Consider the following 17523-nt stretch of genomic DNA (forward strand, 5'->3'; position numbering starts at 1 on the left):
GCTTTCATGCGTTAAGGCTGGATAGCACTTTACACGTTAGGCCAATTACCAAACTGAAATCCACAATGTTATGAGAATATTGCATCAGGTATGTAAAAATGCATAGCCTATATCAGTGAATCATTGGATTTTCGTAAACACGTAGAAAATCATATACATGTATTAATCTCCTTAACAAAATGATGGGGGGAAATTTGTTTCATGATTTGAATGGACTGTTACTAATTTACACTGCAGGTTATGCAAATCCCAAACAAAGCATCCTAGAAAGTGCCGTCTTGCCACAGTGAGCCCATCCCGCAAGAGTTGCCTTATCTTTCCTGTCCTGGGGACAATCCTCAAGTAGGCTACACCTCGAGGAGGCGCGTTTTGGGTGGCTTGAGACACTGTTCCTAGAACAGAAGCTTTGGGATGCAGAGTAACCGGAGGAGTATCTTGGGAATGGGGTTTGATAGCGGACTGTACCTCTTGCACTGACGTTCCCAAGGGACCTTCCACAGCGGTATCGGGTTTCTGTCTCTGTTCTTCACTCGTTCGTTAACACGAGCCACAGGGATGCACCAAGCCGACTAAATGCGCAAAGAGTGAGGCTCCAATCGAGAGTAGGCTGAATACTGTTGAAAGGACGTCAGACTAAGACTACTTTTTAAAGGCATGATAAGTGAGATGTTTGTCCGGAGTGTGACAGATGGACAAATGATATTTATTCCACTCCTGGGAAAGGGATAAGTTGTGATTGGTTCCAGGTGAGTCTTTGCATTTTGTTTCCCGTTTCAGGTAACAGTAGGCTATTAGGAGAATACGACAATGATTTTTCTTTCTTTGATTGCCAATGGTTTTACTCGTGGATCCTGAATATTAGACGCAATTGATTAAAACATGTATTACAATTATGTGATGGCCGGTTTGAAACAAATATAATCACTCACTATTTAATAGATATTGTCCTTCCACTATAGCCCATGTTTCTTTAGGTCTCTCTCACACCCACTTGTCTTTCTTTCTCCTCTATCCTGTGCCATGTGTGCGTGGACCGACGGGTGGTCGGACAGTGACCGGTTGTGACTCGACTCAACCATCTTTCCCTGCCGCGTTGCGCGCGTTGGCGAGCGTGCCGCTTCCTGTCGGTGCCCGCGGGAGTTGCTGGCAGGGCAACGCACTAGCTCAGGTAGTGTAAACAGACACCCGGTACCGCGCTATATCTCGGCCCTTCTGTCGGGGGGAACACACGGGCCGATCTCCAGGCCTTTCTCTATTTAGATCATTTTGCTCAGGGACACAGATGGTGATGCGCATTGAAAGCTGTCTGTAGCTAAACTGTGGCTGGTTTGATACTCATCAATTATATATAGGCTATAGGCTATATATTGGTCCAACAATGTGCCAGGAGTGTTTAAAAATATATGAATTATTGATACACTTTTTGTTCGTATACTGACAGGGAAAGATATGATGATGAAACAGGTTCCATTCAGGCACCAAATTATTGTAGAGGTGATTTATTGGCGCTGCAGAAGTTGCCCATGAGAACATACCGGTTGGTCTCTCTCCGGATAAGGCAGAAAATTGAGGCGGAATTTGTGTCATTTTCCCTCATCTGCAAATGTTGTAGTTTCCTATCACTTCTCAGCCAAACAATGACTGGATAACTCAGTGTTCAGCTTGGTGTGTTATGTGTGCGACACCCAATCCGACCCGTCTTACAGCTGGGGGTAAGAGATCTCATTCAGGGGAGAAAACAGAACACAAAGCAGTCCAGTGTGAGAATGCTGATCATGAATGTTCCTCTGGTCAATCGGGACTTGGAGAAAAGCAGACAGGGTGAAAGACAGGCACTCCTTACTATGGCCTCACCTATAGCTTCATGCATTTGACTGTATGGCCTTTTGTTGGCATGTCCAAGGTCACTAGGTCAAGATCAGATGAGTGTGAGAGTTTTTCCTAACTGAGGGCCTCAAATCAGGGACCCTTACTGACCCTTTACTTTAGTGATCATGGTGCTCCTTTTGAATAAAATGTTTGTGCTCCTGTACAACCTTATTCACCCCTTGCTGAAACATCACTTTGTGACGTGACAGCGCCGGACGGCACCATGCTGGACGGCAAAAAGATAGGAGATGTACGGCAAATGACATGAAGAAGAAGTGAACACCTTCACTTTAACATCTTTTGTAGTTCAATGTATTACTTTGTTCAGTGTCTGGTAGTCATGTAAACTCTAGCTATTATTAATCTCTGGAACGCTTTGCTTTTTTAAAGTCGATTTGGATGGAATCCTATCATAACTGTAAAAAGGTGGTCTTGGTCAGTTTAAATCAGGTAAAACTTTAAAACAGTTTTTATTAGAAGTTTGCTATAGCGATAGAATATAAGAGACAATTGAAGACTGTTTCCAGATCAGTAGCTAGTCTTCTGTTGCATTGCCTCGTGAGCGTTGTGGACCTTTGGCTCCATGCCTGTTTCATAGGTCTGTTTTCTCAGTGTGAGATCAAGCACAGATGCAATGACTGCAAACAGATTAATCTGTTCCATAAGGGCTTCTGTGCGTACACACACGCTCAAGTCTGTGTGAGCTGAACAAGCACGATATGTGGATATATTTGGGACATTTCTGTAGAAAACTGATGCAATGCGAGTGCAGGTATGTAAATATTTGAATATTTGTTTGGTGTTTTTCTGTGTGTGTGTGTGTGTGTGTGTGTGTGTGTGTGTGTGTGTGTGTGTGCACATTGGTGCATCAGCATAAATATGGAAAGATGAAAATGGACAGTGTGGATATCATTTGAATCTATTAGTGTGTTTCTGGTATGAACTATATGCTAACTATGTGCTTGTAGCGCAAGATTCCAGTTCAAATTCATACATGTAAAAACGTTTGTCATGAATTAACAGACTTTTGAGAGTTTTGAGTGTGTAAAGTAATTGATATGTGCATGGTGTATTTGTGGAGAGGGCTTTAAGAGCTCAAGTTCAAGTCAAGCACTATTTCACACATATCCAGTGTATAGAAAATGGATTTCTCTCGCTATCTCTCCCTTTTTAATTGTGTGTGTGTATGTGTGTGTGCGTGTGTGTGTGTGTGTGTGTGTGTGTGTGTGTGTGTGTGTGTGTGTGTGTGTGTGTGTGTGTGTGTGTGTGTGTGTGTGTGTGTGTGTATTTGTATGTGTGTGTGTGTGTGTGTTTACATATTTAGTGCTGCAGAGAGACCCTTGGTGCCACTCTCCTTCCCAGTGCGAGAGAGCAGGCAGGCATGAGGTCCCACGAGGGAGAGCTGGTGAGGGAGATCTCCAAGGTACTTTACAACAGCCTCACAGTAAACAGCCCATCACCGCCATATACAGTACACACTGCTGAGCAAGCAAATACACAGACACCACAAATCACAGTGTCGCCATACATTCTCATGTTGAACGCAAGGAAACCACATGACCTCGCCATATGATGATTGATTTCTTCCGACCAGTAACCATCCTGATATGGCAAACGGCTTGCATAGAGAGCCATGACGTGCTCGTCTTGTGTGAATTTCATTGGGCGTCGTGGATATCCACTGCTGTTTTTGCTGTTGTTGCATTACATTGTGTTGCTCAGTTGTATAACGTGCAGCGGGCATTAGACAGCCGATGACGTGCTCGTTTTTTTGTGTGCATGCATAAACTGTCCATTGTGTTGCATTGTGCTGTTACACACGTAGAGAGAGTGTATAGAAAGTGTGACGCGCGGTGTTGTGCTTGTGGGGTCGTGCAGCTGCAAGGCATCGTGGCGGAGCTGAAGGCGGGCTTCTCGCGGGCGCTGCTGGAGCTCAGCCACATCCAGCACGGGGACAGCCGACTGCAGAGCCAGCTGCAGGAGACCCAGAGCTGCTGCCACAAGCGCGCCCTGCACCTGGAGGCTCTGGTGCAGTCTCTGAGGGTAACAGGAACAATGTGAAATATGGACCCAAAAAAGTGCAGACTCTCAGTGCTTTTTCTACAATGATACATTAGACACACGGCTACTGTTTTGTGATGCGGTTGTACTTTCAGCCACTTAGATGAAATATTGATGTTTAAGTACAATGTAGCACATGAATTATCAGCATGTAGGAGCACACTGATGCTCAGTGCTTCCATGAATGTAACCGTTATCTTGTAAGTAAGTATGTGGAAGTATTACTGTACTGTTACTCACTAATATTGTGTGTGTTATGTAATGCTTTACAGTGAGAACTTGCAACAAGGGCTAAAAATAGAGTGTCTAACTGACTGGGCTACTTCTTACAACTTATTTTTGGATGTTTCCCCTGCTGTAGGAAGAGCTAGGGGAGGTCCGTGCTCAGATTAGGCTACTATGTGGCGATCGCTTCAAACCAGAACAGGAGTCAAAGATGCCACAGTCTGCAGAGGCCTGTGCCCAGGGGTCAGGGGTCGCACAGGGAGACAGGTAACCATGGAGACAAGAGTAAATATTTCTTTTAAGTATGAGGATTGGGCAAGTTGCCTAATGAGAAATTATACACTCTGATTAAGGTAAACATTACTCATACTTTCCTGAAGGAATCTGTTGGCTCTGATGTATTCTATCAGCTCATGCTTGTTTTATATCTAAATGACCAATTGTGAGCCTTAAAAGGCATAGTAGACGTCTTTTCATGTACAAGCAGTCATTTGACAGACAGTGTTTTAGCACACTTACCAACGCCCCTACCAACTTTGTGTAGTGAGACTGGGCACAGCTCGAACATGTGCCAGCGTGAGAACGGAGGGTGCCCGTGCCAGTGTAGCGGGAGCTCCGCCCCGGTGGCCCCCGGCGCGTCTCTGAAGGCGGGGCTGCTGCTGCACTGCTACCTGCAGGGTCTCCGAGCCGGGCAGTGCCAGAGCACAGGTGAGCCGCTACGCAGTCGTCTCCTCTCTAACCAGTCGAACCCCCATCTCTCCATACATCCATATATCAATCCATCCATCCATCCTTTCATTCAAACCCCCATCTTTCCATATATCCATATCAATCTATCCATCCATCCTTTCATTCAAACTCCCATCTCTCCATATATCCATATCAATCCATCCACCCATCCTTTCATTCAAACCCCCATCTCTCCATATATCCATATCAGTCTATCCATCGATCCTTTCATTCGAACCCCCATCTCTCCATATATCCATATCAATCCATCCATCCATCCTTCCATTCATCTATCCTTCTATCCATCATCCGGTGAATGCCCTGGCTGTTTCTCTTTATCAAAAACACTGCCCTCTCTTCCTCCACCCTCGCAGGGAAGCCCTGCTTTTTTGTGCTGAATCTGGCCTCCAGGAGAGCTGAATAGCCCCCTCATTCTTATCACTGAGCTCGCTGCTTCACCCTCCACCCATTAATTTAATGAAAATATAAATCCAATCATTTTATGTGTACATCCGTAGATCCATCCATCCATCCATCCATCCATTTATTGCATCTATACTGTACATCCATCCTCATTCAATCAACCCATCAATACATCACTCCACCTTCCCATGTATTCATCCAACCATACATCACTCCATTGGGCCTTCTCACCCAACCATCTATGTCTTTTTTCTCTTCAGATGGTACAGTGAATTGTCAAGTGGTGCCCATGTGTGTGAGGGTTCCGCCAGCTGTGATTGGTCCCTGGGCAGGAGAGGTGCCACGCCCCTGCTCTCTTGAGGGTACGCCAGCACCTTTGTACTGTAAAGTTGAAACCAAACTCTACTGAAACACAAGTACACAAGCTAAACTTTCAACTGACAGGATATTCAGGATATTCATAAACATGGATGAAGGGGCTCTTTGTGGCTGACCTGTCCTTCCAGGTAGGAGGCAGCAGGTAATGGTGCAGTTGCTTCAGTCTGAGTGGGAGTACGTGTCCAGCCTGGGTCAACTCTATGACAAATACAAGACCCCACCCGAACAGGCCAACGACGTGGAGGCACAGTAAGACATAACCACAAACAATAACACACTCTATATTCACATATGGACACTGCAGGGCAGGAACATAATGATTCAAATCTGCACAGTTACCTTTCTCAGGGAACGTTGAGCCAAAATGTACATACACTGCTGGACGGCATAAAGGATCTGTTTTCTGATTCTTGGGTTTATGCAGTGGTGTGGAGGGGGTCCCACTAGTGGGGGATAGAGATGTGACAAGTGGGGCGTAATGAACAGGAGGATCTTTAAAAATGCCTTTCTTATTTGACAAGGAAATTAGATTAAAAACAAAATAGCCACACAAGTCATAAACAGACCGACATACTGTATGAATTAAAACAACATTAGATCCAGCGGACTGAGACAGTCAATGGAGACGTGGAACCAAAATACGAAAATAATGTTTTAACATGACCATTTTGCCGGGGTTATGGGGTCAGATGGAGCTTGAAAATGCCCCGCCTCCAAAGTGGGGAATAACAGAAAAAGTGTGAGAACCACTGGGTTTGTGAAAGGCACTATAAATGTAACATATTGTTAATACGTATTATGATTAGCTGAATATCTTATACTATACCAATATATTGTGAGAAATATAACATGACAAAACCCTCTCTTAGAGTGATGTGTTTTGGTTCCCAGTAAGGTATTTCTGAGACACGTGGAGCAGTTGTTGCAGCGCCACCTAGTGTTCAGAAACGCTCTGGAGGAGAGACTGGCTGCTGATCAGTGGAGGTGTCTGGTGGGGGATGTGTTCAGCAAACTCACAGGCCCAGGCGAGGTATACACACACACCCACACACACACACACACACCCACCCACACACACACACACACACACACACACACACACACACACACACACACACACACACACACACACACACACACACACACACACACACACACACACACACACACACACACACACATCAAACACACACACACACACACATGTTGTTATTATGGCCGGTGTAACTTCACAAACAGAAACACAATCCACACAACAGGACACTGTGCAAGCGAGTGAAGTGTTACAGTTAAAACACTCCTGCAGTAGACACAAAGACCAGCCCTAGCCAGTGAAAACGGGTCCTCCAGTGTCACAACAAATGCCCTGTTTCTCTTTATCAAAAACACTGGCCTCTCTTCCTCCACCCTCGCAGGGAAGCCCTGCTCTTTTGTGCTGAATCTGGCCTCCAGGAGAGCTGAATAGCCCCCTCATTCTTATCACTGAGCTCGCTGCTGACCACACTCTTCTGTCAAATCCACATTACTTTGCAGTTTTTTTTTGTTTTTTTTTTGTAGCCGGTCTAGTTTTTCTCCCAGAGTCAGGAGGACATGCTTAGGAAGTCTGTCATCAATGCTCTGAGCTGGGGGGAGCTTTTTCAGTAAAAAGGAAAGTGTTTCACACAGGCTCCGGGCGGTCACTGATTCAAGTCTAAAGTTATGAACATCTGTGGTACACATGCATCATCATGCGAGTGGTTGCCCAGTAAAGGTTTGCTTGCCAGTGCAGTGCAAAATGTGTCGTTTTGTATATTGACAGGGGGTGTTTTCTGAAGCGTATCTGGGCTATGTGTCCACTCTGCCAACCATCCTCAACGCAGAGATCAGCAAAGTGCAGCACGCAGCAAAGACACACAACACACAGGTGAGAAAGGTCTACACACACCTGCATACGAATATAGAAATGTGCATAAGTGCCCGTATAAATGTCTCAGACTTATGACTTTATTTTAATACATCCCAGTTGTTGGGGCATGAATGATTGATAAAGCCTAATATTGGCACTCAGTGATACTGCACGTTGTCACATTCTATTTCAGATAAAGTACTTGATATTAAATATTAAAGTCTTATGATGTTTGTGTGTGCTGTTCTGATGACCACTGCAGGATGGCCAGGAGAAGAAGGAGGGGTCGGGGCTCATCTCATTACTGTTCTCACCCGTCTCCAGGATCCATAGCTACTTGAGCATCATACAGGTGTTGTCTAGCTTTCCTTTTTACACACACAGACAGACAGACAGACAGACAGACAGACAGACAGACAGACAGACACACACACACACACACACACACACAGACAGACAGACAGACAGACAGACAGACAGACAGACAGACAGACAGACAGACAGACAGACAGACAGACAGACAGACAGACAGACAGACACACACACACACACACACACACAAATCACAAATACACATATATTAAATCAAGGCTTCAAGGTTTCAAGGCTTCTCTTTCTCAAACACACTCTCTCTCTCCTCTCTCCCGCCCCCCCCCCCCCCCCCCTCTCTCTCTCTCTCTCTCTCTCTCTCTCTCTCTCTCTCTTCTCCCCAGGGCCTCCTCGACTGGACAGGGGGTGACCATCCTGATCGCCATCTGCTTGAGGACACCCAAAGAATTCTGGGACACATCCGCTCCCGTGGCCACGCGATGCTGGAACAAGATGTGCAATCAGAGGAAAGGCCGGCTGTAGTTACGGGTTTACGGTGGGTTCAGTTAGAGGACGCATGATTAAATCATTCCAATGAATACTTTATTAGGCATAATGGCTTATGATGTAGGACTTGTAGTTACCGTGCTTCAATCATGTTGTTTGGGTACTGCTCCATCTTCTAGGAATGTACAGTACATGACAATTTACTTTAATGTAGATGGATAATATAAATAGATAGATTAATAAATTGATATATAACAAAAATAGATATAGAGCATGTTCCATAAAGGATATACAAAAACTAAATGGCGCAAAGATATGAATATGTAATAAGAATATAATTGCTGTATCTGATATAAAATGCAAAAAGGTAAACAATAATAGAAATGAACTATGCAAATTCGTAATACTTTCTGAACAAATACTAACATTCTGAGTGTCAGTGAGAGTGACAGAGAGAGGCAGACTCATGCCTCAATTTAAAATTACTCAAAAAATACTCAATTTCACTCCTCCAGTTCTGAACAGCTGACTTGAACAGCTGTATGGTGCAGGCAGGGAACAAAAGACCTCATCCACCTGCCTGTCGAGCATGACAGTGACAGGAACTGCCACTGAACATGCTCCTCTCTGTCTGGTGAAACTGCTGTGTGAGGGGTGGCGGTCATTGTCCATAATTGACAGCAGCTTGCTCAGGGTCCTTTTTTTCCACCACTGATGTTAGGAACTCCATCTCAGTGCCAACGACAGAGCCAGCTGTCCTCACCTGCCTGTTCAGTCGCCCAGCATCGCTTCTCCTTCTTACATTCCCTCCCCAGCACACCATTATAGCATAGAAGAGAACACCGACTTTAAACATATGATCTACAGTATATGTGTACATTGATACAATATTGATAAGAATCAGAATAGTTTTTATTGCAAAGTGTTTTTGCTTTTCCACAAAACAAAAGAGAGAACAAGTGATTTGACTTGGTGCAATGGCGGAAGCTGTCTGCAGCAATCTTTCCTGCCCGCCTCAGAGTCCTGGAGATGTACAGATTTGGGAGAAAAATCAGGCTGCAACCAATCACGCTCTCAGCAGAGGAAATGATGCGCTATAAACATGTTTGCATGCATGTTTCTGTCATAACCACCTGGGTTAAAGTGTTTGATAAAGTATCAAAACAGCCTAAAGATTAGTTTGTAAAAGCAATGGTGAACCGAACTGCGAAACTATTTAAGGCTGGATTCGGTTGTGTTTTCTATTGGCAGGTGTGAGATTCCAAGTCCTGACTGCCCTCCGTCAGCTTTCAGCAAATACTCGCCCAACTCCAGGGACACTCTGACGCGCTCGCAGACTCACCGCCAGGACACCCAGCCTGCCAACTCTCAGTCAGTGTGCTGGCTTCTGCTGCCTTCTGGATATATAAATATAGATTATCCGCTATCCACAGGGAACTGCAGTGCTCTCTGTTAAAGCCTGATAAGTGGTGACTTTAAGCCGTGAATTAAAAAGTGAATGATATGGGAGAAATTAAGTGTCGTTTTGATTTTTGATGGATTTATTCAGGATTTAGATTGTGAGAGCCCTCTAGTGGTGATATAGTGTAGCACAGAGCCATTGATTTGACGGTTCAGGAAAAGAAGAGATAGTATGTAATTCTTATTCATTCAATTTCTCTGTCTCAGTCCATCCAGCATATGCCATCCTGCACCCAGCTCTGCCAGCTGGAACCATGTAGCCACGTCGCTGGGCTGCGATACTTGGAGCTTGCCACCTGATGCCACCCCGGTGCGGGTCCCAGGGCCCAGAGAGAGACCGGGTGACGTGCGCTTCCTCCTTTACCCTTCCGACCCAGGAGGGGGCGCCGCCACAGACAGTGATCCTGGACAGGGCCCCTCCTCACAGCCACTGGGGAAGAGAATGTACAACTCTGAGGTCTATCACATCAACAGGTGTGTGTTTGTGTGTGTGTGTGTGTGTGTGTGTGTGTGTGTGCGTGTGTGCGTGTGTGTGTGTGTGTGTGGCGTGCATGCTTTGTGTTTGTGGTTTATTCTCTTAATTGACAGGCAGCAAACATGAACTGAATCACTGAAGACATAACATGCCTTATTCACTTTCTTGGTTCACTTTATCTCCAACTCTAGATTATTAACCAGTAACTAAGAAAGAGGGACTGTCAGGACTAAACTCAAAAGATAAAGAAAATACATTTGTGATTTATTTATACCCTCTGCTGGGTATGATGTGTTACTGCATGCTGTACATCCCTTATGACACAGCTGTTCCCTATTGACATTTGCAAGCCTGAATGTGTAATGATGATGTTCATGGTGTGAATGCAGCATCTCCATCCATCCATCCCACAGACCAGTGGTGGACTTCGAGACGGACCCGGAGGAGCTGGGCGAGGCGTCCGTCTTCGACTACTCCTCCGTGACCACCTGCAGCCCCGACGACACGCTGGAGCTCCACGGCAACGGCCTGGAGCGTAGCAACGGCACCGAGGAGAGCCGAGGCGAGGAGGAGGAGGAGGAGGAGGAAGAGGAGGAAGAGGAGGAGGACAGCCAGATCCCCGTGCTGCTCAAGCCGTCCTACACGCTCCCGCGCCTGAAGCCGCCCGGCCAGAGGCCCCCGCTCTCCCCCAGGCTGGTGCACCGGGAGGGGGCCGTGTGCACCCGGTGGCAGATCCCCCGCGCCGCCCCCAACCCCCCGACACACACGCAGGCGCACGCGCACATACACACGCAGATGCAGGCGGGCGGACAGGTGTGTGTGGCGGCGGGCGCTGGCGGGGAGAGGAGGGAGAGGCGCGTCAAGCTGCAGCGGCAACCTTCCAGAGCATTCCGTCCCATCTGGGACCAGCCCTATAGGCAGGTGTGTGTCACGCAAGAAATGCAAACACACCTGCTCGTGCACAGAAACAAACACCAACAACTGAAGGTCTTAACTGATGTGCCTTACTGATGTGTGTTGTTGTTACCCAGGGAGACGAGACACCTGACAGGGACCAATCACAAGCCCACAGAGGAGTGACGTCACAGGGGCATTCAGGTTCCAACCCACAGAAGGACAGAGATGGAGTGAGGTAAATCTCATCCAACACAAACAAACACACACACACACACACACTGCTTTAGATTATGTTGTACTTGGCACCCTTTCTGGATGGGTATTAGAACTCATAAATGAAAACAGAGCATCTTGATCAAATAGAAATGAATATGTGTGTGTGTGTTCAGGTCCTCGCTGTATGGCGGTGGGGGCAGAGGCACTCCTGTCGGTCCGCTGGGAAATCGAAATGTTTGGAACGAGAGCGAGGACAGCGAAGGTCCTTGCAGCACCGTCTAACACACACACACACACACGCACACAGAGCCGTCATCATGATTCATCCTTTTCCTTCAAAGCCTTTTGTTTTGTGTGGACACCCCTGACATCTTACATAAGTGTACAGACTATTCAGGGACAGTTGGATCCTATTTGAACCCCACAGTCCTGCTTCATAATTCGACAATCTGAATTTTAGCCACCGGCAAAAATAAACGGTGTAATATGTGCTCAACTCTCGACTGTAGAAATAGTGAATGGACAATGCTGGACAACACAGGGACAGCTCTTCTGTTTTTCTCTATGGGTGCCTCTCATTCGTCTTTTATACACCCTCCCTTCCTTCCTCGGTCCTCATCCTCACTGATCTACATAAAGAATGATGGGGCGGCATTGGGATAGTCTATCCAGTGTTAGTTATAGATCAGTGGGAACGAGCCTGGAGGACCGAGGAGAGATGTTGAGAGGCACCCCCTGACTACTAGTTACCTGTATGTCCACTCCACGTCACTCCCCAATGTCAGTGTCTCAAGATGAGTTTGAGTTTTAAAGGTACAGTCCTTGATTCTGGCTAAACACACACCTCCCAACAGTACTGCTGAAGCGATGTTTTTGATTAGCTGGAGCAGTGAATCGGTTGATATAAGCCACATTGTTTCCCAGTTAAAGAGAGGACTATGAACAGATTTTCTTTGTGCACACAAACATAACACAGCTAGGGGAGGGTTATTTTTTTACATATTCACTTCGTTTTACAAAAAAATATTAGATTGTTATCAAGGACTGTGCCTTTAAGATCCCAGATTGTATGTCCTGGCTCTGTGATACAGTGCAACAGATAATATGACTGAGATTACAGCTAATCTCACAAAACCATCTTCAGCACACACACACACTCTCTCTCTCTCACTCACACACACACACACACCTCTCCTGCATGGGGAATAGAACTCAGAGATGTATAGAATGTATAAAATAACCATTAAGCCAGGCTTAAATAAAGTTTGATTATGTACAAAATAAGACCAGGTGATTTTTTATTAATCTCTTTCAGAACATGAATACAAAATGCTTTTTTTTTCTATGGTTAAAGGCCACACACCACCAGCTGCTACCACCCAGAATTCTGGGATAGCCTGGAGGAGCATGTTAAGTGTCAGGACCAGGGGACTTGTACAGGATTTAAACAAAAAAAAAACAACAGCACAGGAAAACAAAATGCCAAAGCACACGCCTATCGCCTCCGGTGACACAAACAGGATGTGACATCATAGAGGACATTAGTCCTGTAAGGCCGCCGTGTCTGAGGAGTCCTCGTGGGCAACACACCGACCCCTCAGGGCACTGTGGATGCCTCTTCCTATGTGTGTGACAGAAACGGGGGGACTCTGCAAGGACGCTTGCAGATTTTGCACATCTGCGGAGTGTTCGCTTCAAAGTGTGTGTGTGCATTTTGATGAACGATGATCATAGGGCATCGAGTACTCACTTGGGTTAAAAGCGATTAGTGTGTGTGTGTGTGTGTATGTGTGTGTTTCTGTGTAAAGGTGTTATTTTGTATTCACTTCCAATCTCTTTAACAGTATTGCCTAAAGTGCAGATAGTGAGCCTGGTCACCCCTCTCCTCCATCCCCTGGGGGCTGGTAGTTTGCGTCCTTCTGGTCATCCAGAAACATACATCTACTCCGACTGAGTGTCCCGTCAGTCGACCCGGCCAAACAAGCTATCGTTAATAGTTTGCAACAGTGTAGTAGTTAATTCGTTTTTTCACTTGACCAAAGGTTTGACGAGTGCTATCTATTCATTTGGTTTTTCAAAGCAGATATGCAAAGATGGCTGTTATACTGCATTCTGATGTGCGTGCGTGCGTGCGTGCGTGCGTGCGTGCGTGCGTGCGTGTACACTGAGGATTTTTTCAAGATGGTATTGTCGGTGGGACTGCTTAGCACTAAAGAAATAATCTAAATAAACATCTGTTATTTCTGTGTCATGGCTTTGGGCAGTAGGGTTTTTAAGTTTCATACAAGGCAAAGAATTTGAGTTTCAGACTCCAACGCGCACACACACACACGCACACAAACACACGCACGTACACACATACACACTCGCGCGCGCGCACACATACACACTCGCGCACACACACACAATTCCGTTAGAGTGTAAATGTTACAGAGACTTCTAACACTGTAGTGTACAGCAGTGTGTGTTAGGCAACCAACACTTTTTGTTTGTCTTTTTTCAAGCATTTTTACAAATTATTTTGCAAAGCGTTTCAAAGAAAACAAAAGGCACATATTGAGAAACAATGCAGGTTTTCAGTCGTCGGAAAAAAAACAAAACAAATTCATCCTGACTTTTTTTTTTCCAGAGAAGACACAGAAAGACAAATCAGGGAGATGTATGGCCTTGTTCCAGAGTCCTGCGCTTCTGATTGGCTGCTGACTGGAGTGCTCCATGGTGACTGGTCAGGGATTGTTACAAGGGGTGGGGGGGTGGGTGTACTTGAGCATTCAGAGGTGAACGCTCAGTGGAGGATTCTGGGGGCTGGAGTCCTTTTGCCAGCAGCAGGCATCTTCAAGGTCGGGGTGTAAGACATCGTCTTGGCTTTAGATTGCTTGAGAGATCACTGGAGAGCAAACGGACACACTCGCACAGAAAAACACCTTGCAGACACACATGCACCAAGCATGCGCACGCACAGACGCACACACACACGCACACACTACTGGCACTCATGTCTTCGGTCTTTAGAATTCTCATATAATCTCTCCTGACGTTCCTCGCCAGCCCTACGCTGGAGAACATGTCGTCACTACTTCACGGTCAGCGGCCTCGTCCACATCCACCTCATCTCACACACTCCTACTCAGGAGCCACACATTCCAACACTGGACACATGCTCGCACATGTGCACACACACACACACATACACACACACATTCTCTCTCCAGTTCTCTCAGCTTGTTGACTGGTCACAGCCTCAGGTCATAGGTCTGAGCTGTATTAAAAGGCAACTAAAGATAAGCGAGTGTGTGTGTGTGTGTGTGTGTGTGTGTGTGTAACATTAAGTAACAGGCTGAGCCCTGCAGTGGTACAGTGCAGTTACTCATTTGAAAACGACTAAAAGAAGCAAAGGGCAGGGGACCGTGTTCTGTTTCTACTTGTCCTCTTAGTCCGTCCTCCTGCATAAAGTAAGACTTTGGCCACAAAACTGCAGTGCGTAGAAAAAGAGTTCAACAGTATTGAGTCGTTCAGACAGATGGCTAGCCCTCCTGGGCTCTGCCTCTGTCTGCCAATGGCCTTCAATATGTGTATAGGTGTGTGTGTGTGTGTGCGCTGTGTATGTGTATGTGTGTGTGTGTGTGTGTGTGTGTGTAGTAATTGTATTTGCGTGGTGGCGGTAGGCATTTTAGTCTTTAAGTGTTTATATTCGCTAGTTCAGGCTCCTCTTCCTTTCATTGATTAGCAGCCTGGTGAATGCGCTGTGGTAGCTGTATATGCATTAGGCCCCAGGATGCCCCCTCAGTCTCAATATCAATATCAACATCAGTCAGTCAGTCGGTCAGTCTCCAGAGAGAGAGAGAGAGTGTGCAGTCAGTGCCTGTTAGGGTCACAGCAGGTTAAAGGTCGTCGGAGGGCAGCCAACTCTGCACCGGTCAGCCCCGCCGTCACGTCGCCCTCAGGGGGCAGCGTTCAGGCGACACTCGGACCACTCCAGGAGCACGCCAGGTGGCACACCGCTCCCACGCTCCTTTAAGGCAATCAGAGAGTCCACGTCCAGGGTTTGGGTCACCACTGGTCAGAGAGAGAGAGAGAGAGAGGGAGGGAGGGAGAGAGAGGGAGAGAGACAGAGAGAGAGAGTCCAAAACGGGCCTGCTTCTCTCAATACAGTCACAGATATAGTAGACGGGAGACCAGACTTCAATCTCTTTCTGAGCATGTGCTGGCATGCGTGCACAAACACACACTCTGAAAGGTGATTGGTGGTCATTGCTACTCTCCGATTGGCTGTCAGAGTGGTGCAGGGTCTTCCACTGGCTTCAGGTGATGGGCGGGGCATAGAATTAGTTGAGGCGTGCCATGATTGGCCAAGGGCATAGACAGGCAGGTGGGTGGGTCTTGTTGATCAGTAGCTTTATATTTTTTATGTTTTTTTCCGTTAGTAACTGTTTCCTTGTGTTTTTTTTTTTTTTAATTCAGTCTGCTTGTTTAAGTTCATCTTGACGAGCTTTTCTTTTTCTTTTTTTTAAAAAAAAAGGCCATGTTTTTTTTCTTTTTTTTTTCTTTTAAATTTGCAGAACACATACAATCCATAGGTCATGCCCTTCCAACACACTTCTTTGACATGACACACACACACACTTTGCTGGGAGAGAACAGTGCTCCCCACCTCTGAGTAAGTGTGTGTCTGTGTGTGTGTATTACTGGGTATCTCATAATTCAATCCAACAGTCAGGGGGGGGGGGGGGGGGGGCGGGGGGGATGTCCCTCCCATATGAGTCATTACTCGTGCCCTCTTACTGGTTGCCGTGTCTGTCAAACAAGAACCCAAATCCCTCATTGGCTGACGTCCTTATTTCCCTTCCCTGATTTAGGGAAAAGCCCGCTTTCATTGGCTCCCGTCTGCATTGTCCACCAACGAGAACGCAGACAGCGGCGTCTGGGGCAGCGGCGTCTGGGGCAGGTCCCTCTTGTAGGTCTTGGGCGGCAGCTTGGGCAGCTGCGGGCTGCTGGGCACGTGCCGGGGTGGCACGGGGGGCGCCGCGCCCATGCCCCCGCCCCCTCCGCCCGGCGTGGGCAGCGACAGGTGGCACAGGCTGTTCTGGCTGGTGCTGAGCGGGCAGCCGCGGCGGGGCACGCGGGGCGAGGGGGTGCCCGGAGGCGTGCTGGGCGAACTGGGCGAGCTGGTGCTGAACTCCCAGTGGAAGCGGTTGACGGGCGACGGCTGCAGGTTGACCGGGTAGTTGATGAAGATCTCGGGCGGCCGCTGGGGCACGGGGGGCGGGGTGTCCGGCAGCGGGTCCCGGGGAGGGGGCGGCGGCGGCGGCGGGCTGGGCAGCGGAGTGTCCGACGAGGAGAGGAGCGGCGTGGAGGGCCCGTTGAAGATGCCCGTTGGGATGCGGGGCTGGAGGCGGGGCAGGGGCGGGGGCAGCCGCGGCGGGATGGCCGGAGGGCTGTCTGACCGGCAGCTTAGCTGGACGAGAAACAGAACCACATCACCACCGTTATGGCTGACATGCAGTCTTTCTGTTCAGTGCAGCAGAAACATTATCGTAATAGAGTGGACACTGTGATAGTGTGTGGAATAGTACGGAGGTGTGTGTGAATGTATGTGTGTCTTGTATGGATGAGTGTGTATCTATGGAAGGGGGGAGGGGGGGATAAATGAGTGTGTGTTACCTTGGCCTCTGAGACAGCATCTTTCCTGCGAGGGGGAAGAGGAGGGGGCCTGAGGGGTTCCTCTGCAAACAGTTGATTTAGACTCCCGAAGGACACCGAGTGGAATTCTGACCCCACACACACACACACACACACACACAAATACAAATACAATTTAAACCTGTACACAACCAGACAAACACAGACGGTGTAGCTATGCAAAACCAAACCTGTGCAGACTAGGTCATGTTTCCAAAACAGTAAACGGTAGGTACATCTTTGTTTTTCTGGAAACAAATAAACATGCCAGCATGTGCCAACACATTCTCTCTCTCTCTCTCCAACACACACACACACACACACACACACACACACACACACACACACGAGAGGATTCACCAAGGTTAATACTCACTTGAAGCAGGCGGAAGAAGAACTGGAGCGAATA

The 17523-nt window shown here is 47.2% G+C and overlaps 2 protein-coding genes across 4 annotated transcripts in view; one reads left to right on the forward strand and one right to left on the reverse strand.

The window, feature by feature from the left end:
• The first annotated feature begins 385 nt into the window (after positions 1-385).
• Positions 386-12682, forward strand: si:ch211-67f24.7 (uncharacterized). 3 transcript variants are annotated; one of them, XM_062523139.1, is made up of 17 exons: positions 386-746; positions 1053-1168; positions 3194-3292; positions 3748-3912; positions 4292-4422; positions 4700-4863; positions 5568-5669; positions 5814-5934; positions 6577-6715; positions 7484-7588; positions 7833-7922; positions 8284-8435; positions 9638-9757; positions 10055-10321; positions 10712-11243; positions 11354-11454; positions 11609-12682. In XM_062523139.1, the coding sequence occupies exons 3-17, from the start codon at positions 3251-3253 to the stop codon at positions 11715-11717; spliced, it is 2340 nt and encodes a 779-aa protein (XP_062379123.1). In that variant the 5' UTR covers positions 386-746; positions 1053-1168; positions 3194-3250; the 3' UTR covers positions 11718-12682. The 3 variants fall into 3 exon arrangements, with proteins under 3 accessions (XP_062379123.1, XP_062379121.1, XP_062379122.1); XM_062523137.1 differs by lacking the exons at positions 386-746; positions 1053-1168 and adding an exon at positions 2552-2641; XM_062523138.1 differs by lacking the exons at positions 386-746; positions 1053-1168 and adding an exon at positions 2552-2641 and having other exon boundaries at positions 10736-11243.
• Positions 12683-12720: 38 nt separating this feature from the next.
• The window catches only part of sos2 (son of sevenless homolog 2 (Drosophila)), a 37580-nt gene continuing 32777 nt past the window's right edge, over positions 12721-17523 (reverse strand). The window contains exons 22-24 of the mRNA XM_062523140.1: positions 17491-17523; positions 17097-17203; positions 12721-16890 (exon numbers count right to left, since the gene is read on the reverse strand). The exon at positions 17491-17523 is cut by the window's right edge and continues 12 nt beyond it. Of these exons, the coding sequence (XP_062379124.1) occupies positions 16306-16890; positions 17097-17203; positions 17491-17523 (725 nt within the window). The 3' untranslated portion in view covers positions 12721-16305. The remainder of the gene's footprint in view (positions 16891-17096; positions 17204-17490) is intronic.

Source organism: Sardina pilchardus, chromosome 20, assembly GCF_963854185.1.
Source record: "Sardina pilchardus chromosome 20, fSarPil1.1, whole genome shotgun sequence".
NCBI classification, from domain to species: Eukaryota; Metazoa; Chordata; class Actinopteri; order Clupeiformes; family Clupeidae; genus Sardina; species Sardina pilchardus.

Bases quoted from the DNA above. Each gene is read 5' to 3' on its own strand.
- si:ch211-67f24.7 (XM_062523137.1), top strand. The intron at 3,913-4,291 runs GTAACAGGAACA...CCCCTGCTGTAG, and splicing joins CTCTGGTGCAGTCTCTGAGG to GAAGAGCTAGGGGAGGTCCG. The intron at 7,589-7,832 runs GTGAGAAAGGTC...TGACCACTGCAG, and splicing joins CAAAGACACACAACACACAG to GATGGCCAGGAGAAGAAGGA.